At 52.3% G+C, this 24,351-nt stretch overlaps 3 protein-coding genes across 3 annotated transcripts; 1 reads left to right on the top strand and 2 right to left on the bottom strand.

Moving 5' to 3' along the window:
- Positions 1-66: 66 nt before the first annotated feature.
- On the top strand, positions 67-22,935 carry FOXG_13024 (uncharacterized protein; the record flags this gene model as incomplete). The annotated part of the gene is made up of 3 exons (XM_018392968.1): positions 67-4,885; positions 4,947-18,793; positions 19,006-22,935. The coding sequence occupies 3 exons, from the start codon at positions 67-69 to the stop codon at positions 22,933-22,935; spliced, it is 22,596 nt and encodes a 7,531-aa protein (XP_018251595.1).
- On the bottom strand, positions 19,471-19,815 carry FOXG_20840 (uncharacterized protein; the record flags this gene model as incomplete). The annotated part of the gene is made up of 1 exon (XM_018401152.1): positions 19,471-19,815. The coding sequence occupies one exon, from the start codon at positions 19,813-19,815 to the stop codon at positions 19,471-19,473; it is 345 nt and encodes a 114-aa protein (XP_018251596.1).
- A 171-nt stretch (positions 22,936-23,106) lies between the features above and the next one.
- FOXG_13023 (uncharacterized protein) lies at positions 23,107-24,302 on the bottom strand (the record flags this gene model as incomplete). Its single annotated transcript, XM_018392967.1, has 1 exon — positions 23,107-24,302. Exon 1 carries the CDS (start codon positions 24,190-24,192, stop codon positions 23,107-23,109), a length of 1,086 nt encoding a protein of 361 aa, XP_018251594.1. The 5' UTR covers positions 24,193-24,302.
- Positions 24,303-24,351: the final 49 nt, after the last annotated feature.

Genomic DNA, 24,351 nt, shown 5'->3' with positions numbered 1-24,351 from the left:
TACATGTTTCTGTCAAACAAGTCCCCAACAGCAAATACTCACCGAATCAATTTGCATACCTAAACAATGGCACCCACTGCTTCTTGCGCCTGTCTCAGGACCGCTGATCAGTCAATGCCGGACCTGGAGCCTTCCATGTTCCCGCAGTTCGATCTGGCTGAGGTGACACGTTCTGATTACCTGGGATATGCCTCCCAGATAGATCACGTTGCATCTGACGATCTGAGCGACACGTGCATTGCTCTTTGGGCAACATGGGCGATCCTTCTTGGCTGCTTCACCGGGATGGACAATGTGTGCTTCGGCTTTGACAGTCAGCACAACGTTACCGAAACGTCGGGCCCTGCAGAGCGCATGAGGCAAGCTGTGCATGTTCGTTTGCCTGCCAATCAGCGTGTCGAGGAGATTCTCACCGGCAGATCTTCATCGCTGGTTCTGGTACGCGACGACAAGGCCAAAACACTATTCAACACTTTCCTATCAATTCAGAGCTTCAACCATGAGCCTAGCAACGACGTCGGAGACTTTCTTTCGTGGTGCAAGATTCGCATGACGATAGATCCTGTGACGCTCGACACTGTCTTGACATGGAACCCTTCCTTCATGAGCCGAGATCAAGCAGAGAACGTCAGCAGCACCTTCGAGAAGATTTTCAGGGAAATCATCAACCACCCTGAGACTCTCGTGTCAAAGATAAACTGGTCCAGTGAGCGAAATGAGCGACAAGTCTTGGCCTGGAACAGCAACCCTATAAGAGATGTGCACAAGTGCATCCACCAAGCCGTGTCAATGCAGGGAGCGTTGAGACCCGATGCAGAAGCCGTTTGCGCTTGGGATGGAAGTCTTTCCTACCAGCAGGTCTTGTCACTATCAGACCGTCTGGCCTGTCGTCTGAAAGCCTCGGGCGTTGGACCTGAAGTGTTTGTGCCCCTCTGCTTCGACAAGTCCAAATGGGTTGTTGTTTCCATGCTGGCAGTCCTCAAAGCAGGCGGCATCTTTGTACCCCTCGACCCTGCCCAACCACTGCTTCGTCTACAATCTCTCGCGCAAAAGGTGCAAGCCAAGACTATCTTGTGTTCCCCTCAACACCAATGCATGCTAGAGAGTGTAGCGCCCGAGTTGATCCCCGTCGATGATCAACTATTTACCGAACTACCTGAGAATAGTGACGAGGTCGACTGCGGATCGTGGCGCAACGGAGCCTATATGATATTCACGAGTGGCACAACGGGTGAGCCCAAAGGCGCCCTCATCGAGCATGGAGCCCTCATGTCGAGTGCACTCGCTCACGGTCCTGCAATGATGATGGACTCCAACACGCGATCGTTCCAATTCGCTGCGTCTACCTTTGACGTGAGCATCACCGAGATCCTGACATGCATGATCCTGGTTGGATGTGTCTGCATACCCAGCGAAGCCGATCGACTCAATGCAGTTGAGGAGGCCATCACGCAGCTCCGAGCAAACTGGGCGCTGTTAACTCCGACATTCGTCAAGTTCATCAACCCCACCAATGCCCCGACATTGAAGACACTCGTCACTGGTGGAGAGGCCATGACGCAGGCTGTCATCCGCTCGTGGTCGCACATCAACCTCATCAACTGCTACGGCCCTGCAGAGACGTCTGTTGTATCACACGTCCATCGAGGAATGGTGCAGGGGACTAATCCGTTGAATATTGGCCACCAGGTCGGCATACACTGCTGGATTGTGGATCGGGACAATCACGACCGTCTCATGCCCGTTGGTGCAGTGGGCGAGTTAGTCATTGAAGGCCATACTCTTGCACGCGAGTACTACAAGGAGCCCGAGAAGACGAGCGAAGCCTTTATTGAAGATCCCTCATGGGTAAGAAACCAATCACCGCGGACGGGCTCTAGACGAATGTACAAGACGGGTGATCTCGTCAAGTACAATCACGATGGGACTTTTCATATTGCTGGCCGTAAAGATGCTCAGATCAAGTTTCACGGGCAACGCATCGAACTCGGAGAGATAGAGCATCACATCAATGCCAGCGCCAGCATCAAGCACGGCATAGTCGTCCTGCCGAGAGAAGGCTTCTGCAATGGCCGACTCTTGGCCATCGTTCAGCTCTGCGATGCTCTCAATCAGGACCTCGTGCCCAACGGCAAGCCCTACAAGCTGATCGACGGCGAGCTAGAGAGTACCATGCAGGAAAAGATCGCAGAGACCAAGGATCTGCTTAGTAAGAGACTACCTTCGTACATGATACCGTCCATGTGGCTTGCCGTCGAGTTTATCCCTCGTCTCCAATCTGGGAAACTTGACCGGAAGCAAACAGCAAAATGGGTCGATAGCATGAGCGAGGCTCTGTATCGACAGCTGAACCCTGTAGCAGTCGTTCAGCGCTCGGGAGATCTTAAGTGCGAAAACAAGATTGAGCTGGAGCTACACAAAATCTGGACGTACGTCTTGAACCTCAAAGAAGAACAGCTTGGCCTTGCACAATCCTTCCTCAGTGTCGGTGGCGACTCCATTTCAGCGATGCAAGTTATGAGCGAGTGCAAGAAACGTGGCCTCGGCCTGGCAGTCTCGCATATCATCAATTGCAAGTCCATCAGCGCACTGGCACTGCAGGTTAAGGATATTGAGAGGCCTGCGCTTCTGCACGAGATGGTTGAAACACCGTTTGACCTCTCGCCTATCCAGAAGCTCTACTTTTCGAGGCCCAACTACGATCAGGGTCATTACAATCAGAGCTTTCTCCTCCGGACGAGCCAACGTATCCATGAGTCAGATCTGCGCAAGGCAATGGAGACTCTTATTTCCAGGCACTCGATGCTCCGTGCGAGGTTCCAGCAGGATGTCAGTGGAGAGTGGCAACAACGCATCACCAACGACGTTACGTCCTCGTACCGACTGCGTGCCTTGAAACTGGCTTCGCAAGAGGACGTCGATCACTCGCTTGTCGATAACCAGACTTGCCTGGATCCTGTACACGGTCCACTTGTCGCTGCTGATCTTATTGATCGAGGGGCAGAAGAGCAGCTCTTGTTCGTCGTGGCGCATCATCTGGTCATTGACCTTGTCTCATGGAGGATTATCCTCCAAGAGCTCGAGGAGATATTACTCCGCCCAGAAGCTGTGCGCGATACAGATCGTCCACTCCCGTTTCAGGTCTGGTGCAAGATGCAGTCCGAGCATGCTCACGCCCAGACCCCAGACCAAGTACTGCCAATCCATGGTATTCCTGAAGGAGACGCTGAGTACTGGGGCATGACGAACGTTTCCAATATCTATGGGCAAATGGCTCGTCAAGGCTTTGAAATCGGGCCGTGCCAGACATCTCTCCTTGTATCCAAGTGCCATGACGCCCTACGAACAGAGATCCCGGATGTTCTCATGGCAGCGATGGTGTATTCCTTTGGCCAGATATTCACGGACCGTCCAATCCCAGCCGTGTTTGCAGAAGGCCACGGCAGAGAAGTCTGGGACAGCTCAATCGACTTGTCAAACGTGGTAGGATGGTTCACTACCATTTACCCCGTCTTTGCTGGATCAGATTCACAGTCCAGCATCATCGATACAGTCAAGATGATCAAGGACGCAAGGCGCAAAGTTCCTGATAACGGTAGGCCTTATTTTGCGAGTCGCTGGCTAACAAAGGAGGGTAGAGAAGCCTTTTCTCGCCACTGGCCTTTGGAGATCACCTTCAACTACCTCGGCCAGTACCAGCAACTGGAGCGTGAGGGTGCTCTTTTCACTCCTGAGAGCAATATCGCCGGCGAAATTAGGGAGGCTAGCCAAGGTGCAGACATCGGGCCTCTGACAGCTTGCATCTCCCTATTCGAGGTGTCCGCCGTTATAGTCAAGGGATCTCTCCGTTTCTCATTTGGGTTCAATCAGAACATGAAACACCAACCGCAGATCCGCCAGTGGATTTCCTGCTGCGAGCAGAGTCTTGGCGAAGTCATTACATCTCTGGCCTCAATGGCACCTGAGCCTACTCTAAGCGATTTCCCGCTCCTCTCCCTGACCTACGATCGTCTGAGGGTATTCACAGAGGAGAAGCTGCCCGAGGCTGGGATCACAGACGTGAACTTTATTCAAGACGCCTACCCTTGCTCTCCGATGCAGTCCGGGCTCTTGGTCAGCACCACGAGGGAGAACGCTGCTTACGCTGCCTACACGTTCCACGAGGTCAAGAGCAAGAGCGGCGAGACAGTGGATGTGGTAAAGCTTATCACAGCTTGGAAACGCATGGTTCAGTACCATACTATTCTCAGGACGATCTTCTTGGAGAGCGTGACGTTGGAGGATTCCATCTACGACCAAGTAGTGCTCAAAGAAGTTCAAGTACCATTCACTGTTTCTGAGAGCGGTACAGACGACGAGGCACTTGCGGCGCTGAAAGTTCCTACGAACCACGGCGATAACGCATCCCGGCTGTTACACCATTTCCACGTCTGTACAGCAAAGAGCGGCAAGGTCTTTTGCAGGTTGGACATCAGTCATGTCATCATGGATGGCACTTCGCTGTCAATCCTCTTCCGCGACCTTGCCCTTGCATATCAAGGAAGTCTCAAGGCTGAGACAGGCCCGCCGTATCGCGATTACATCAAAGCCTTGCAAAGCCAGCCGGTTCAACCCGGCATCGACTATTGGAAGTCTTATCTGGCTGGTATCGAGCCGTGCCTCTTCCCTGTCCTGGACGATGGGGACATTGCCGAGGTCAAGGAGTTGAGACACTTGAGGGTCAGATTCGACGAGGTCGCTGAGTTGCAGAGCCTTTGTGAGCGCCAGGGAGTCACGATTGTCAACGCCATCTATGCTGCCTGGGCAGTCACGTTGCGTTTATACACTGGCTCTGATGAGGTTTGCTTTGGCTATCTGACATCGGCTCGTGATCTGCCGATCGAAGGTATCCGTGATACCGTCGGTCCCATCATCAACATGGTCACATGCCGTGTCAACGTTGACAGTACGACTAACTTTCGGAGACATCATGAGCTCAGTGCAGAAGGACTATCTCGACAGTCTAGAGTACCGTCACACTCCCCTGGCCCAGGTCCACCACGCACTTCAGCTGTCCGACGCCGTTCTGTTCAACACAGCCTTGTCGTACAGAAAGCTACCGCCAACCCCGCAGACGGACCTTGTTTTCGAGGAATGCTGCCCTACCTATGACCCCGATGAGTACAACGTGTCAGTCAACGTCGAAGCAGGGGAGAGAGACATGGCCATCGACTTGATGTACTGGTCTGATACTCTGTCGGACGGACAGGCTTCCAATGTTGCTAGCACTTTTACAAAGGCGCTCAGCAATATTCTACATCATTGCGACCAGCCCATTGCTCAGCTCGACCATCTAGGTTCTTGGCATAGCAACCAGATCTGCCGATGGAACCAGCGGATCCCCGAAGCCATTGAATGCTGCATCCATGACCTGTTCAAGCAGCAGGTTGCCTCACGTCCCGACAGCCCCGCGATTGTCTCATGGGACATGGACTTTACCTATGCCGAGCTTGATAGCGCCTCCGACAAACTGGCCCATTACGTCAGTTCTTTAGGCGTCGGCCTGGAGACCTTTGTGATGGTCTGCTTCGAGAAATCTGCATTTGCCATAGTTTCGATGCTGGCCATCCTCAAAGCTGGTGGCGTATGCGTCCCTCTGGACCCAGCACACCCGGATGCGGCGCTTCGACTTCGCGCCGAGGATACAGGGGCTACTATCGCCCTCGTATCTCCCTCAGTAGTGTCCAAGCTCAGCTCCATCGCCAAGACAACGGTGGCTGTGGACGCAGATCTACTTCAGACTATCTCAACGGCACTTGAACCACCTCTTCCCCAAGTCACACCTCACAACGCCTGCTTCATTATTTACACGTCCGGTAGTACAGGGCGTCCCAAGGGTGTAGTGCTAGAGCACAGAGGAATAGCCAGCAATGCCATGTACTCAGGCCCCAAGCTAGGCTACGGCCACGACTCGAGGGTTTTGCAGTTCGCTTCGTACACATTCGATAACAGTCTTGCCGAAATTTTCAGCACCATCAGCCTGGGAGGCTGCGTATGCGTACCTTCTGATCATGAGAGGCTGAATGACTTGGCCGGAGCAATTAATAGGTATAGGGTCACATTAGCTGATATAACACCCACGGTGGCTTGCTTCCTCAAGCCGTCAGAAGTCCCGACCCTGAAGACTCTGGCTCTTGGAGGTGAAGCCGTGACTGCCAAGTGTGTTGGCATCTGGCGCGACTTTGTGTCTCTGCGGTGCTGCTACGGGCCGTCTGAATGCTCCGTTAACTCGACCTACAGTGGCGACATCGCCCAGCCAGGGAAAGCCAGCAACATTGGCCGTGCCATTGGTAGCGTCGCTTGGGTAGTCGGTGCAACCGATCATAACCTCCTCGTCCCAATCGGTTGCGTAGGCGAGCTCCTCATCGATGGTCCTATCGTGTCTAGAGGCTACCTGAACCTACCAGAGAAGATGGCACAGTCTTTTGTTCCTCCACCCGCCTGTATCGAGGGAATGACTGAGAACGCTAGACTGGATCGCAAGCTCTACAAGACCGGAGACCTTGTGCGCTACAATTCTGACGGCACCCTTACTTACTTGGGGAGGAAAGATACCCAGGTCAAGCTCAACGGCCAGCGCATTGAACTTGGAGAGATTGAGCACCACATCGAGGAGAATCTTCCCAAGGGCTGGGAATCTGCCGTGGAGCTTATCACATCACATGGCAGAAAGTTGCTCGCCTGCTTTATTTGTGCTGACGCCGATATTTCCCTCCGAGAAACAAGCGATGAGAGCATGGTACTCGACATGGACCAGACTTTCAGATCTCTTGCAAAAGACCTCGAGATTGTGCTGTTCAATGCAGTTCCTGCCTACATGGTCCCATCCGCGTGGCTTCCCGTCTCCAAGATGCCCCTTACTTCGTCGGGCAAGCTGAATCGGCGCAGCCTCAGGGTCTTGGGAGAGTCGGTTCCGGCAGCGAAGATGAAGTTGTACAAGCTTGCTCTCAAGAGTGGCAGAGCGCCGTTTAGTGAAGTGGAGAGACAGCTGGCTGTTATGTGGGCTCAGCTGCTGAACATCGACGTGGCGTCTATCGGAGTCCAAGATCACTTCTTCAAGCTTGGAGGAGACTCAATCGGGGCCATGCAACTCGTGACGCTTGCTCGATGCTCCAACATCGACTTGACAGTGGGCGGGGTGTTCCAGAAGCCATCCCTACTGGATATGGCGGAGTCCGCGGTACCATTATCGAAGGCCCCAACCACGACATACCAGCCGTTCTCGTTGTTGTCTGGCGAATATTCGGTCAATGCGTTGCGACAAACTGTTGCTGACTCTGCTCGTATCGAGGTCGGTGATGTTCAAGATATCTATCCTTGTTCCGCATTGCAAGAGGGTCTCATGGCTCTCTCGACTAAGGAGCCTGGAGCTTATGTGGCCCAACTCATCTATCGATTGCCAGCCGACATAGACACCATTAGGTTCCAGAAGGTTTGGAACATCGTGGTGGAGGCTGAACCAACCCTGCGAACGAGGATCATTCATACAGAAGATGCTGGGTTCGTGCAGGTTGTTGTCGCTGAGGAAATACTCCAATGGTCCGCCTTTGCCAGCCTCTCTGATGCCGATACGATTCGACGCCAGCTTCCGCTGCATAATGGAGGGAAATTGACCAACTACGGTCTCGTTGGCGATGGCTCTACAGGGAAATGCTTTGTCTGGACTATCCATCATTCCATCTATGATGGCTGGTGTCTTCCTCTCATCCTCGACAAGGTCAAGCGATGCTACCATGACGATTTGAGTTCCACGCAACTCAAGGGCCCCGACTACTCCAACTTTATCAAGTACCTTACAGACTTGGACCCGAATCAAGACACCGACTTCTGGAAGTCCTATCTTTCCAATATGTCCGCCCAGCATTTCCCACGTCTTCCCAGCGCCGATTACCAGTCTTCCGCAACGAGCCTGATGGTTCACAAGGCAACATTGGGGAGCTTATCGGGATCAGAGATCACTACTGCGACTAGAATCCGCACAGCCTGGGCAATGGCGGTCTCTACCTACTCTGGAACCAGCGACGTCGTCTTCTGGGAAACCATGACGGGGCGCGATGCTCCTGTGGTTGGAATCGAGGAAATGGCGGGTATCACGTTGGCGACTGTACCAACACGTGTAGTTACTGAGCCCTCAAAGACCGTTGCTGAACTCCTTGCCTCTGTGCAGGATCGCTCAGCAGCTGTGAGAAGCCATCAATTCGCTGGCATCCAGTCCATCAGGAACATCAGCGCTGATACGGCCCTTGCTTGCGGCGCTCAGAACCTCTTGGCCATCAACTATGGACCTAGAGAGTCGACGGATGCTTTTTGGTGCGAGCAGTCTAATGAGATGGCTGGTACTAATTTCTACTCGTCATACCCGCTCATGCTCTCGTGCCACTTTGCAGATGGTGAGCTAGAGACTGTCGTGCATTTTGATCAGAACGTGATACCTGAGCCTCAGATGCAGCGCATCATGGATCACTTTGGACTCATGTTGGAGTCCGTTTCATCTTCTGAGCTGTTGGATGAGAAACTTGGAGGTATACCTTTGTTGAGCTCTAATGACTACCAGACGCTGCAGGATATGAACCGTACTCCGCCTCCCCCCTTCGAGGGGCTTATCCACGACGCTATCAGGGATCAGACATTAGCTCAAGTACAAGACAAACTCGCTGTCGTGTCGTGGGACCGGAACCTCACATACGCGGACCTGGACTCTCAATCTACACGTCTTGCTGGTGTTATGATCGAAAATGGCGTTTCAGTGCATTCTATTGTTCCTTTCTGCATGGACAAGTCATCTTTGGCTGTTGTTTCCATCCTGGCCATTCTCAAATCGGGTGCTGCCTTTGTGCCTCTCGACCCAGCGCACCCTGATGCTCGCATCAAGGGCATTCTCGCCGATACTGGCGCCACAGTAGTCCTATCCTCCGACCAGCATGCTGAGCGCTTGATGAAGCTCGGATCGCAAATCATCTCCGTCTCGCAAGCTTTGGCAGACGATAGTGCCCTGGGTCAAGACGACCCAGCCAAGCACGCAGCTCCATCCTTGTCTGCCAACAGTCCAGCTTACATCATCTTCACCTCCGGCACAACTGGAAAGCCCAAGGGAACCATTGTTGACCACTCAGCATTCTGCACTGGCGCGTATGCACACGGTCAAGCCATGGGCATGACAGAATCGTCGCGCGTCATGCAATTTGCCTCCTATACATTTGACGCCAGTATCATGGAGATCCTCACCACGCTTATTCACGGCGGCACAGTTTGTGTGCCAAGTACCGACGAGCGTCTCCACGATCTCGCGGGTGCTGTGAACCGAATGCATGTCAACTGGGCTCTGTTAACGCCTTCGGTAGCCCAGCTGCTTCAGCCATCGCATGTCCCTGGTCTCGAAACACTGGTGCTCGGAGGTGAGGCCATGTCCTCTGTCCATATCTCTTTGTGGGCGTCGTCTGTTCGTCTTATGAACGCTTATGGACCCAGTGAGACTGCCGTGGTAGCTGCTGTGAACCCCAGTGTTACGCTGGATTCTTCCCCCTCGAATATTGGTCGTGCAGTGGGTGGTATCTGCTGGATCACTGATGCCGCCAACCATGACAGACTCATGCCTGTCGGCGCCGTGGGCGAGCTCGTGATAGAAGGCCCGATCCTTGCTGAAGGGTATCTGAATGACCCCGAGAGAACGGCAGAATCCTTCATCACCAATCCGAAGTGGTGTCAACAGTTCCCAACCGCGGCTGCAGGCACAGAACGCAAGTTTTACAAGACGGGAGACTTGGTCAAGATTACTGAGGACGGGATTGAGTTCCATGGACGCAAGGATGACCAAGTCAAAGTCAACGGTCAGAGAATCGAGTTATCTGAGATTGAACATCATCTGAGCGCGGACCCTGCCGTCGAGTCGTGTCTGGCGGCTGTTCCAGCTTCTGGCACCTTCAAAGCCCGCCTGGTAGCCATCCTATCCCCCAACTATCTTTCTGTCATCAGGGGAGAAATGACAGGAGATGAAGAGATGCAGATCGTGCACAAATATGCTCCGTCCCTATTGGTGGGCATTCGTGAGGGTCTTGCAAGGCATCTGACATCATACATGATCCCATCTCTGTGGATTGTCGTGAAACATGTTCCCCTCCTCCCCTCTGGCAAGCTTGACCGTAGGCGTGCCGTGCGATGGGTCGAGGATATGACTCTTGAACAATACCACCTCGTTCTTGACGCGCAGGAAGAGGCGTCCGCTCTGGATAGAGAACCATCGGAAGTGGAGATCAAGCTTAGGGCTGCTTGGGCCAAGGCTCTCAATCTCAAGGTCGACATGGTTCCGTTCAAGCAGTCGTTTATTCACCTCGGCGGTGATTCGATATCCGCCATGAAGCTTATGGCCATTTGCCGCTCCTCCAACATGGCTGTAACTGTCAGCCAGATCATGCGAGCCAAGTCCATCATCGACCTTGCCTCTACTGTCACGAACGTCGAGGACGTCACTTATGATGAAGAACAACTGGAGAAACCTTTTGAACTCTCACCTATTCAAAAGGTTTACTTTGAGAGTATTGGCCTGGGTTCTCACCACTTCAACCAGAGCATGACTCTGGCTACCACCCGCAACATCACCTCACAGGAGCTGTCGAATGCGTTGCACTGTATCGTCAAGATGCATAGCATGATGCGTGCTCGTTTTTCGCAGGTCGATGGCAACTGGACCCAGCGGATTACCAGCGATATAGCTGGCTCCTATACACTCCGTTCACACGGCATGGTTGACGAGAAGCGTCTCTTGGAGTTGGTCATGGAGAGCCAGACTACCCTAAACATTATTGATGGACCGATATTTGCTGCCGACATGTTTGAGATGGAGGGAACTGGCAACCAGATCGTCACATTCGTGGCTCATCACCTGATTGTCGATATCGTGTCTTGGAACATCATCCTACAGGATCTAGAAGGGCTTTTTTCAGCATCTCTCCACAGCCCAGCGAAACCATTCTCCTTCCAGACTTGGAGTTCCAAACAACACGAAGAAGCTCGGAAGGCTTCACTGGAGCGTTCATTCCACGACATTCCAGTCCCTCTACAGGATCACCGATACTGGGGTATGGAAGGCGTACCAAATCTCCATGGCGACTCAATCACAGAGACTATGACGATACCCACTGGCACATCAAACCTGCTCTCAGGTAGCAGTCATGATGTTGTTGACGTCTTGCTAGCATCACTGTTAGCATCCTTCCGCCAAACATTTCCAGACCGGTCTTCGATACCCCCCATATTCAACGAGGGTCATGGAAGAGAGCCTCCTGATGACAGTCTGGATTTATCACGTACCGTTGGATGGTTCACCACTCTCTGTCCTGTCTTCCTCCCGGAAGCTCTTCCCGCTGAGCATGACATCCTTGATGTAGTGTGCTGGATACGCGACTTTCGGAGAAAGCTTCCCGGCAACGGTCGACCGTACTTTGCTCATAGCATGTTACCTGACTCGAAGTCCCAGATCGAATTCCCAGTGGAAATTGCCTTTAATTTCCTTGGTCATATACAGGACTTTGGAACTGAGGACTCCGTGTTCAAATCTGTCGATGGAAACATGTTGAACTCTTTGAGCTCGCTGTCTGACATTGGGGCCAACATCCCACGATTAGCCATCATCGAGATTTCTGCCTCTTTCACTAACGAAGGGCTAACCTTTGACTTTTCCATCAACCGCCACATGCACAACCAGTCGTCTATCAGCAAATGGACTCAGAGCTGTAGGGACTATATACACCGAGCAGCCCAAAGGTTATCTCAGGTTACACGAGAGCCATCCCCGGATCTGTCTTTGCTTCCTCTGGCCTTCAAGAAGGAGTCCCAGGTTAAACAGAGTCTCGATGAGGTGGGCATCACTCTTGACAATGTTGAAGCAGTATATCAATGCTCCTCTGTTCAGCAGGGCATCCTATTGTCCCAGATCAAAGACCCTGGATACTACTCTTACTCGATCACATTTTCGGTTACATCCATACGACCAGGCGATGTGATCGACGTAAAGCGGCTATCAGACTCGTGGAAGCGTGTGGTCCATCGCCATTCTACGCTTCGGACCGCCTTTATGGACAGTCTGCTACAGGAGGGCGCTATAAGTCAGGTTGTTCTAAGGAATCACGATATCAATGTTTCCATCATTGAATGTCCCGCCACAGAGGTAGACCAGAGGCTCAGTGAACATTCACCACTCGGCCTTCCTACAAACCACCCACCTCACCGTTTCACAATCTTCAACACCGCAGGGGATACAGTGCTGTGTATTCTTGAAATGAGTCATGCCATCTCCGATGGAACCTCTATGCCTATTCTGTTCCGCGACCTTGGCTTGGCGTACGAGGGCAGCCTGGACACTGCCAACCTTGCAGTTTACAGGGACTACGTCTCCTTCTTGCAGCAGAGCGGGGGCTCTCAGGACGCCAAGTACTGGAAAGAGTATTTGGACGGAGCTGAGCCTTGTTGTCTGCCTCTGCTAACTGACGGGGCTACAGGGCCCAGGACTCTTCGAACTCTTGCTCAAGGTATCTCGCATGCTGCCAAGCTTCAAGCGCTCTGCACTGAAAGAGGTATCACTCTATCCAACCTGCTACAACTGGCTTGGGCACTGGTCCTCCAAGCATACACAGGCCTTGATCATGTGTGCTTCGGCTATCTCGTCGCCGACAGAGACGTACCCGTCAGTGGCATTGACGAGGCAATTGGAGTATTCATCAGTATGCTCGTCTGCCGCGTCCGTCTTGACCCGTCCACCAGCCTCGATAATGCCCTGCGAGCCATCCAAGATGACCTAGCCACGGCTATGAACTACAAGAATGTCTCGCTTGCCAGCTTCCAGCACGCCATGGGTATCTCCAACGAGCCTCTCTTCAACACTGCCTATTCCTTCCAGCGTAGATCAGTCTCCAAAGACATGGCAACCGGTGCCATCTCGTTCGACGTCAGAGATGCGCAGGACCCTAGCGAATACGACATGACTGTCAACGTCGAAGTGTGGGACTCAAATGTCGAGCTCCAGTTATGCTACTGGCAAGACAAAGTCTCAGACGCGCAGGCCGCCAGCATTGCTTCTACATTCGACCAGGTCCTTTCCTCAATGGCGCGATGTGACACGGCAATTCCGGTAGGCCAACTGAACATTCTCAGTGACCACGGTAGACAGCAGTTGATTTCGTGGAACAATGCCGAGCCCGAGGTGTTGAACGAATGTGTGCACCACGTCTTTGAGCACAACTGTCAACGACTACCTGACCATACACCCGCTATCGACGCATGGGATGCCACCTTTGCCTACCCTGAACTTGATGCAGCGGCTTCACGATTTGCTCAGTACCTCGTCTTTCTCGGCGTCGGGCCCGAGATGTATATCCCGCTTTGTTTCGAAAAGTCAGCATGGACCGTCGTTGCCATGATGGCAGTCTTGAAGGCCGGCGGCGCCTTTGTTCCTCTGGACCCTACTCATCCGCCCGATCGTATCAGGTTCTTGGTCAGTAATGTTGACGCCAAGCTGATCATCTGCTCCACGTCCTTGAAGGCCAAATTCGAGAGCCTAGACCTACCGGCTATTCCTCTTGGCAAGGAGACTATGCCGTTGCTGCCCCCCGTGTTGCCAGGTTCACCCAGAGTCACGGTTCGGCCTGAAAATGCTGCCTACATAATCTTCACCTCAGGAACGACAGGTGTTCCCAAGGGTACGATAATCGAGCATGCATCCTTCACCACTGGAGGCACCGCTCACGCCAAGGCTATCATGATGACATCAACCTCTCGTGTGCTGCAGTTCGCGTCGCACACATTCGATGCCAGCGTCATGGAGATCCTCTCCACCTTGTTAGTGGGCGGCTGTATCTGTATCCCCAGCGACCAAGACCGCATGAACGACTTGTCAGGCGCCATTACCAAGTTTAACGTCAACTGGACTCTGCTTACGCCATCTGTCGCGAGCGTTCTCAAGCCGGGCAGTCTTCCTACTCTCAAGGTCCTCGTTACCGGTGGCGAAGCCATGTCAAGAGACCACATTACGAAATGGGCTGGCCACGCCTCTCTGATCAACGCTTACGGTCCCAGTGAGACGTCTGTTATCGCTGCAACGAGCACGAAGGTTGATCATGACGGAAGCATCCTCAACAGTGACCCCTCTACTATCGGTAATGCTGTTGGTAGTCGTTGCTGGGTTGTCGATGCGCGAAACCACAATCGCCTTATGCCAGTCGGCAGCATCGGTGAACTACTCGTGGAAGGGCCCATTGTGGCCAGAGGCTATCTTGGCAACGAGACAAAGACAAAGGAGGCATTCATCGAACCTCCATTATGGCGTCAAGGCATGAAGCTTGAGGGAGATGGCATAGGTCGTCTGTACAAGACTGGTGATCTGGTCATGTACAACTCGGATGGATCTCTCAAGTACGTGTCGCGCAAGGACACACAGATCAAACTCAATGGACAACGTATCGAGCTCGGCGAGATCGAGTATCATGTTCAAGCGAACGTACCAAACCACATTCAAGCCGCTGTTGATATAGTTGTTCCGCAGAGCAAGACGTCAACCAAGGCACTAGCCGTCTTCTTTACCAGCGACGATGATGTCGAGGATACTTTTACCCACGATGTTGACCCACTTCTAGCAAGCATGTCGAGTGCTTCAACTGAACTTGCCCAGTCTCTCAAGTCAGCCCTCAGGAATGCTCTACCATCGTACATGGTCCCTACCATCTACATCCCACTGTCAAAGATGCCATTGACCTTGGCTGGGAAACTAGATCGCCAGAGACTCAAGGTTATTGCCAAGTCTATACCACCTCAGTTCATGGCTTCCTATAAGCTCTCTGGGACGGCTCGAACCGGGAACCTCCCTACCACGGCGATGCAGCGCAAGCTACAGAAAGCCTGGGCCACAGTCTTGAACATTCCTATCGACCAGATCAGCAAAGGCGATAGCTTCTTCAGACTCGGTGGTGATTCAGTCGACGCCATGAAGCTCGTTGCGGCGTCCAGGACGGAAGGCGTTGTCATCACCGTCATGGCCATCTTCAACAACCCTGTCTTGTCAGACATGGCCATGTCATGCAAACACTCGGACGAAACTCCTGTCTCAATCGTAGACCCGTTTTCGCTTCTTTCAGACGTTCAAGACCCTTCGTTGCTTCTGCACGAGGTTGCAGGTCGGTGCGGCGTGCAGGAGAGCCAGATCCTGGATGTCTACCCTTGTAGCTCTCTCCAAGAGGGTCTTGTTGCCTCGTCCTTGCAGCAGCCTGGTGCATATGTCGCGACGTATGTTTTCAAGCTTCCCTTGGACATCTCCATCGATCGTTTCAAGCTGGCTTGGCAGAATACCGTTGACCGAGTCGACATTTTGAGAACGCGTATCGTGAACACCCTCTCATTTAAATCCTACCAAGCTGTCCTTGCGCCCCACGAAATCGAGTGGGAGAATCATGACGATCTCGAGTCTGCCACTACTAAGGCTGGATCGGTACCTGAGCACAACGGAGGAGCTTTAGCCCGCTACAGTATCGTTAGCTCGCCTGGTGATGGGCCTTGCCACTTTGTATGGGTCATCCACCACGCGCTATACGATGCGTGGAGTATGCCCTCTCTACTCAAGCTAGTATCTCAGTTCTACCGTGGAGACACTGCCCATGAGCCCGTGGTCGAATACGCCAACTTTATCAAGTACCTAGCCGACGTTGACGCTGAAGCCTCTGACGACTTTTGGAGAGCTAGGTTCCAAGAAGCCTCCTCCGTATCTCATTTCCCCAAAGTCTCTTCTGCACCAGCCGCGCAATCATGTCATGAATCCTTGACACATACAATCCAGTACAGCAGAAACGGACTTGGAATGGACATAACGATCCCAACAATCGTCCGCGCAGCATGGGCGCTTGTCCTGGGGTCTCAAACAGGAGCTGACGATGTCGTCTTCGGCGAGACCCTGTCTGGACGTGACATTGCCCTCGATCATGTACAAGACATTCTTGGACCTACATTAACCACGGTGCCTTCAAGAGTTCAGATCGATCGCAACAGCACCATTGGCGACTTGTTGAAGAGTCTTCATGCACGAGCCACGCAGGTAATCCCCCATCAGCATGCGGGCCTCCAGCGCATCAGACGTTTAGACGATACCATAGCAGTCGCCTGTGACTTCCAGAACTTGCTGGTCATACAGTCATCCGACCAAGGAACGGGCCAGAATGACCTGTTGAACCCGATCCAAGACGAGGTGGGTCAGCAAAGTTTCTTCACATATCCCCTTGTTGTCGAATGCTCCATCGAGGCGCACGAGCTCGTCTTGACAATTCACCACGACAACAAGGTCATTTCGAGTTGGCAGACGCAACACATCGCCCAGCAGTTCGAGACGCTGGTAGAACAACTCACGGATCTATCGCTTCGGCAACCTACTCGTAAGGTATCGGAACTTCGGCTCTATGGCCAAGAGGACTTGAAGATGATCAGAGGATGGAACAGCCGAGTTCTTGAGACTTCAGAAGAGAGCATTCCCGACTTGTTCTGGCAGTCAGCAGCAACCAATGGTAACGAGACCGCTATTCACGCCTGGGATGGTCAACTCAGCTACGATGATCTTGCTCAACACGCCTCGCACCTCGCCAGGATACTCGTGCAAAAGGGTGTATGCGCTAATGAGCTGGTTCCATGCTGTATGGATAAATCTCTCTGGACGACAGTCTCGATGCTCGCTGTGATACTCGCCGGCGGCGCCATCGTTCCCTTGGACCCTGCGCATCCTTCTGCGCGCCACGCCGAGATCACCCGCGACTGCAAGGCCCGTGTTGCGCTATGCGCACCGCAGTATCAAGAGCGCTTTCACGGCATTGTCGAGTCTGTTGTCTTGATCGAGGCTGAGCTTTTCACTATGCAGCTACCTTGTCAACATGTTTCTGTGCATGATCTGCCAGCCGTCGCACCTCGACATGCCGCGTTTGTCATCTATACCTCCGGCAGTACCGGAAAGCCGAAAGGAGTGGTCATTGAACATGGTTCGTTTGTAACAAGCTCGAGGGCTTTCATGAAACGCATGAACATGAATCCAGCTTCGGGAGTACTCCATTTTGCGTCCTATGCATTCGACATCGCAATCGGAGAGACGTTCGCTCCACTCACCATTGGTGCCTGTGTCTGCGTTCCCAGCGAGGACATGAGGATGACCGATCTGGCCGGTTCCATGAACACCCTCGGGGTCACCTGGGCATTCCTAACCCCCTCACTCGCAAATCTACAGGACCCCTCCAAGTTCAAGACATTGCAGACACTGATCTGTGGAGGCGAGACTCTGACCACCGAAACGATCAGTGCCTGGGGAGACAAGGTAGAGCTGATGAATGGCTACGGGCCAGCTGAGTGTACCATGTTTGCGGTTGCAAACAGTTCTGTTTCTACCAAGGACCCCGCGAATATCGGCCACGCCATGGACGGGAACCACACTTGGGTCGTCGATCCGAGAGATCACAACTGCCTTGTCCCTGTGGGATGTGTAGGAGAGCTTCTCATCAGCGGGCCCATTGTGGCCCGCGGGTATTTGAACGACAGGGATCGGACGGCTGCATCGTTCATCGAGGACCCAGCATGGATGTACCTTTTCACGAGCGAGCCCGTGCGTCTGTACAAGACTGGCGACTTGGTCAGGTATTGTCCTGATGGGTCTCTCGACTATCTAGGGCGCAAGGATCACCAGGTCAAGCTTCACGGCCAGCGCATGGAGCTCGGTGAGATTGAGGCTTGCCTTGAGTCTGACCCGCGCATCCGCCAGGTCTTGGTCAATCTACCACAATCTGGCATCTTCAAGGGCCGACTGGTAGCCATTACTTCTCTCCAAGATCCTTTGCCCGCCGAGTCATCCCTCGCTACGTCTGGTTTTGTCCCTATTCATGATTCCGCCATGGATGCTGCCCGAACACAGATCTGCGCGCTCCAACACGATCTCGCCGAGACGCTTCCACCATATATGGTTCCGTCGGTTTGGTTGGCGGTCCGAGCCATTCCCCTCTTACTATCTGGCAAGCTCGATAGAGCGAGTGCGAGCAGTTGGCTTGCTGATGCAGATGTGGACTTTTGCAAAATCACCGTCGACTTGGATCACGGCCAAGATGCTGTGGACGCGGTAATGACACCAGCTAGCCAGCAGCTCAGGCGTATCTGGGCGTCGGTCCTCAACATTTCAGAGACGGAAACGCCTCTGAACCGTTCTCTTATTTCTCTCGGCGGCGACTCCATCATGGCAATCCAAATACTTACGCGCTGCCACGACCAATCGATTGCATTGACTATGCAGGACATCATGAGCGCCAAGGGAATTTCGGAGTTAGCCACTGTCGTCGCCGCCAAAGAACACCAAGTGATTGACTACTACGAGGAAGATGACGATCAAGCATTCGAGCTGTCCCCAATTCAACGCCTCTTCTTCAACAACAGCACCGACACGGACGGTGGAGATCGCCTCAACCAGAGCCAACTCTTGTCCATCAGCAGGCCTGTCGACATATCTAGCCTCCAAAACGCTCTTGATGCTATTGTTGAGAGACATCCGATGCTTCGCGCGCGGTTCAACAAATCCCCTGATGCGAAGTGGACACAGCACATCGCCTCACATATTCAAGGTTCCTATGGTTTCAAGAATCACGAGGTTGCTTCGGAACCTGACATGATTCCAATCGTAGCGGCCAGCCACAGCAGTATTGATGTTTCTGGGCCCGTCTTTGCAGTCGACCTATTCACACTGTCTGATGGCTCTCAAGTATTGTCACTTGTAGCGCATCATTTGGTCGTCGACATCATTCTTGGATTAATATCATCCACGACCTCGAGGCACTACTGACCTCTACCTATTCGCCATCTTCCAAGCCCCTCTCGTTCCGCAGATGGAATGCTTTACAGATCAAACATGTCAATTCCCTCGACAATGGTGCAACACTTCTGCCATTTGCTATACAACCAGCCGACTTGGAGTTCTGGGGCATATCAGAGACTGCCAACGTCTACGGAGACATGAAACAAAAGTCTTTCGTCATCACAGAGACTGACGTCGTCGCCTCCATACTTGGTGACTCGCACAGAGCCTTCAAGACTGAACCCCTAGATCTATTCATCACGGCAATTCTCAAATCCTTTGCACAGAGCTTCGTCGAGCGGGAGCTGCCAACACTGTTCAACGAAGGGCATGGCCGCGAACCTTGGGATCAAACGATTGATCCTTCACAGACTGTCGGATGGTTCACCTCGCTCTGCCCTGTACACGTATCACGACAGAGTCTCGATCACGGCGATGACATCGACCATGTTCGGAGGGTGAAAGATGTGCGCCGCAGCGTTCCTAGCAATGGCCGCCCGTACTTTGCCCATCGCTACCTCACCGAGTCAGGCAATGACGAACCAATGGAGATTTTGCTCAATTATCTCGGTCGCACTCAACAATCAGGCCACGGCAATTCTCTCTTTAGTACGCTTGACTTTCCATTCACGGAGCAAGACACTCTCGCTATTTCCGACGTCGCGCCTGAGACCTGCCGTCTGGCTCTCTTTGAGATTTCTATATCTGTACTTGATGAGGGCATTGTCTTCACCTTGATGTATAATCAACACATGCTTCGTCAAGACGTTATCGAGAAATGGGTGTCCAACTGTAAGGAGATCCTCATCAATACTACGAGAAAGCTTGCCGAGACCCCTTCTGCCCCCACACTCAGCGACTTTCCTCTTTTGCCCATCAGCTACGCGGATCTGCACGAGATCATCACTACACATCTTCCCAATGCTCATGTTTCGTTTGACATGGTCGAGGATATATACCCATGCTCCCCTATGCAGACGGGCATATTGCTCACTCAACTCCTAGATCCATCGCAGTATCTGTTCCACGTCGTCCTTGAAGTTACTCTCCCCGACCGCTCATTGATCGATACTGCAAAGCTCCTCCAGACTTGTCACAAGGTCATTGAGCGTCATCCAGCATTGAGAACCATCTTTATTGATAGCCTGCGTCAAGGCGGCTCATTCGATCAGGTCGTGCTGCGGCCGTTCGAGTCTCGCATCAGCACGATCAAGTGTCGGGAGATCGACGTCATGGCCGAGCTAAATTGCAGGTCCCTCGGCGAGACTAATAAGAGACACGATGGCCCTATGCTCCCCTATCAGATCACCATCTGCGAAACACCACAAGGAAAGGTTTTCATGAAGCTTGAACTGAACCACGCAGTTACCGACGGTGCTTCGACATCAGTCCTCCTCCAGGATATCTCCAACGCATACACCAACAGCTTGCCTCCAACTCGAGCCCCTTCATACAAGGAGTACATCAAATACATCTCCAACCAATCCACCGCATCCAGTCTTGACTTTTGGAAAGGCTACCTCTCGGGATCACAACACACCGCGTTCCCTAGAATCAACCCCGACCTAACGGCTTACCGCCGCCTAAAGTCTATTGCTGTCCACTTCGATCGTTTCCCAGAGCTACAATCGCTTGGTTCCAAACTCGGGGTGACATTCTCCAACATAGTCATGGTGGCATGGGCTCTGCTGCTCGGAGCCTACACAGACCGCCATGATGTGTGCTTTGGCTATCTAGCGTCTGGACGTGATGCCCGTATCGATGGCGTTGAAGGCATTGTCGGTCCTCTCATCAACATGCTCGTATTCCGCTTCCAGTTTACGCCCGAGACGCTTCTCAAGACACTCTTCCACAGTGCTCGACATGACTACATGGCCAGTCTACCTCACCAGCATTTCTCTCTATCTCGTGTTAGCCATGCCTTGGGCCAAGCCAAACGGGGCTTCTTCAACACAGCGGTGTCCATCCAAAACGCCGGTGTATCAAGTGTCTCCGAGCCCAACTCGCTCACCTACGAAGCTGTTGAAGCCTATGACCCAAGCGAGTACGCCGTCACGCTCAACGCCAATGCTACACGAGGTGACGAAGGCATTGTCTTCCGTTACTGGGCCAATATACTTTCAAGCTCGCAGGCCCAGGATCTCGCTGTGAACATGTCCGAGCTACTAAACGATTTTATTGATCACAGCGAGAGCGCTCTGGTCCACCTTCGACTATTACAGAGCTCACCGGTGGCTCGCAGCACATACACGCATTCACCCGAGGTTGACGGCTCAACGTCCGAACATGACGATGCAAACAACCAACCCAAAACACACAGCTCGGGAATCAGTGCATCTTCGACTTTGATTGACGTTGGCGACGCAGCCTCCATGTCGTCCAACATGTGTAACTCATTCTCCCGCGACAGGAAGCATCTCCACAACAAACTATCCGCATTATGGAGAGACAGTCTCGAGTATGAGGGTTGTGCAATTTCACCTACTGATAATTTCTTCGAATCCGGCGGTGACTCGATTATCGCTATGTCGATGGTCGGCAATGCCAGAGAGCTGGACTTGCCGCTCACTGTGGCTGATATCTTCAAGAATCCAGAATTCGGTTCCTTGTTGGATTGCCTCAACGACAAGTCATACAAGGATAGTGACAGGGCTTCTAGCTTTGACCACGTGGATATCTCGACCTCTAAGAAGGAAAATTGTAACACCAATGAACAGCTTTACAAGCCCCTCTGCATGCTTGACACAGATGATGTTGAGCAATTCGTTCGAAGTCACATCTGCCCTGTTGTCGGCGTGTCACGAGCCAGCATTATCGACGTCCTGCCAACTACCGACTTTCAAGACCAGGCCATTCACGGAAGCCTTCTCAAGTCACGATGGCAGCTCAACTACTTCCATCTGGATTCTTCAGGCGCGCTTGACATATCTCTCCTTCGAGAAAGCATCACCAATGTTGTTGCAGCCTACGACATCTTGCGCACCGTCTTTGTCTATCATCAAGGCCGTTACTTGCAGGTCATCCTCCGACAGGTCCAGCCCACTCTCATTGTTGAAGACGTTGAGAGCATAGATCAATTTACTTCAGAGCTTAGGTCAGCCTATCAGCACGAGGTTCCGCATCCTCATGAACCCTCCCTCCGCTTCATAGTAGCGCGACTCAAGTCATCGGAACGACATCGGATCTTCATCAGGATATCTCACGCACAGTATGACGGTGTATGCTTCTCAACTATTCTACAGAGTCTGAAAGGTTCATGTGAGGGTGAGCCTATTCATCCCATACCCTCATATGCAAGCTACATCCAGAGGGTGTTGGGGACGAACAAGCAAGGATGCTACGCGTACTGGAGGGCCCTTCTGAAGGATTCCGCTCCCACCAACGTCATCCAACGACGGCATATATCTTTACAAACAAGCCCTACCCAGGTCTTGAGAAAGGTCGTTTCTACACCGTCGCTTGCGTCAGTCAACATCACAACCTCTACTGTCATCAAGGCTGCCTGGGCCTCAGCATTGGCGAGAGTCACAGGGAAGACGGACGTTGTTTTCGGCAACATTATCAGCGGACGCAATAGCAGCAATTTGCCCGGCATCGAAAGCCTTGTCGGCCCCTGTCTGAATCTTGTTCCGGTACGTGTTCGCCACAAACCCTCATGGACCGTTCTAGATCTCCTTCAATACATCCAAAACCAGCAGGTGGACAATATGCCGTATGAGACATTGGGCTTCAGGGAGATCATCAACAAGTGCACTGACTGGGATGATGATGGAGTCAACGGTTTCTCTACTGTTGTTCAACATCAGAGTATGCCGCGGACAGAGAGTTTCACAATGGGGGGGAACACGTACCAACTTGGTGTGATGGCTTCGCAGGAAGACTGTGCTGACTTGAGTGTTGTGACGACGCCTCAAGATGTCAACAGCACTGAAGTTTGTTTGGTTTATAATGAGGATGGAACTATAAGCAAGGACTTCGCAGAGCAGATGTTTGACTTTCTTTGCGATAGCATTTCGGTCTTCTCAAAGGATCCTTATGCTCTATTGTAGTATTCTATTGTATTATGTATTAGGTTTCCTTTGTTTGTTAGTTATTCTCAGCCTCTCTTTTATGTACATAACATGCAGTGCAATCGGCTATTGTGGAGCCTTTCTCTGTCTCTTACAGCCGTGACTGTTTCATTGATGCCCTGGATCAATTACCTGGTTACATAGAGCTATTTACTGTAAATTTGCTTTTCCAGGCTCCCCAGCCCAAGCTCGCCGCAGTAGTTCAAAAACCCATTTGAACTCCAAAGGTCGCGGATTGGGGTATTGGTTACTTGTGGCAATCTGAGCTGCTCTCTCAATGTCACTTTCTTTCATTCCCAACTCCTTTAATCCGTGGGGTACTGGCAGCTTTCCCAATAGTAAGTCTAATCCTTTCAGCGCATCCCCGTCGCTTCCGGGGAGAACAGCGGCTAGTTTGGCCATCTGTTCAGGGATACAGGGTGCATTGTAAGACAAGGAATGGGGAAGCATAACAGTGTGCGTTTCAGCATGAGGAAGTCCACACGATCCACCGAGCACATGGCAGATTTTGTGATGGAGTCCCATTGATGAGTTACCTAGGGCTGTACCACAAAGCCATGCACCATACAGAGCCTGATCTCGAGGAGCCTTAGAGTTGGGGTTTTCGACAATTTGAGGCAGAGCTTCAGCCAATGATTTTATGCCTTCAAGGGCAAGTATAGAATTGATTGGGTTGGCATTTGGGGCGTAGAGTGCCTCAATTGCGTGGGCGATTGCGTTGATTCCGGATGTGCTGCAGATTATAGGTGGTAAGGTTAAGGTGAAGTCCACATCGTAGATGACTACAGCAGGCAGGATCTTAGGGTCAGATCGAGTAGTTTTGAGGCCGTCTTGCGTTTCGCCGAGAATGGGAGTCATTTCCGAGCCCGAATAAGTCGTTGGAATGCAGATGTGAGGTACCCCTGAACGGATAGAGATGGCCTTTCCGAGTCCAATCACCGATCCTCCGCCGATAGAAACAACGCAGTCTGCTGATACAGAGCCCAGAAAGACAGTTCCTTGCTCTGTTACCGATGTTGGGGTGTGTGCTGTCGCGTAGGGAAAGATACCAGCAACATCTATAGAAGCATCTTTGATGATAGCAGACAGTTGATCTGCGAGGCGGCTCTTCCCAGGCGTACAAAGGAGGAGTGGTCGGGAAACCTGAAGGCGCTTGATCTCGGCTGGGAGTTTTCTGATACTGCCGGAAGCAAAGACAACCCGGTTTGTCTGGACATTGTACTCAAAGTCTTTCATGTTGGGTTTGCAGAAATTGTTGCAGTGATGAACCTAACCAACTACTGAGAGGCTGTTCGTTTAACAGATTTTCACGCCGAAATAGATCATTAAAATATCGCACTCAGTTGTTTTGTTTTGTATTGGACCGGAAGATCCGGATGTCCCGGAAAACTTGAG

Source organism: Fusarium oxysporum, chromosome 9, assembly GCF_000149955.1.
Source record: "Fusarium oxysporum f. sp. lycopersici 4287 chromosome 9, whole genome shotgun sequence".
Lineage (NCBI taxonomy): Eukaryota > Fungi > Ascomycota > Sordariomycetes > Hypocreales > Nectriaceae > Fusarium > Fusarium oxysporum.
The sequence above is the reverse complement of the archived record's forward strand: the minus strand, read 5'-3'. Positions and strand labels throughout refer to the sequence as shown.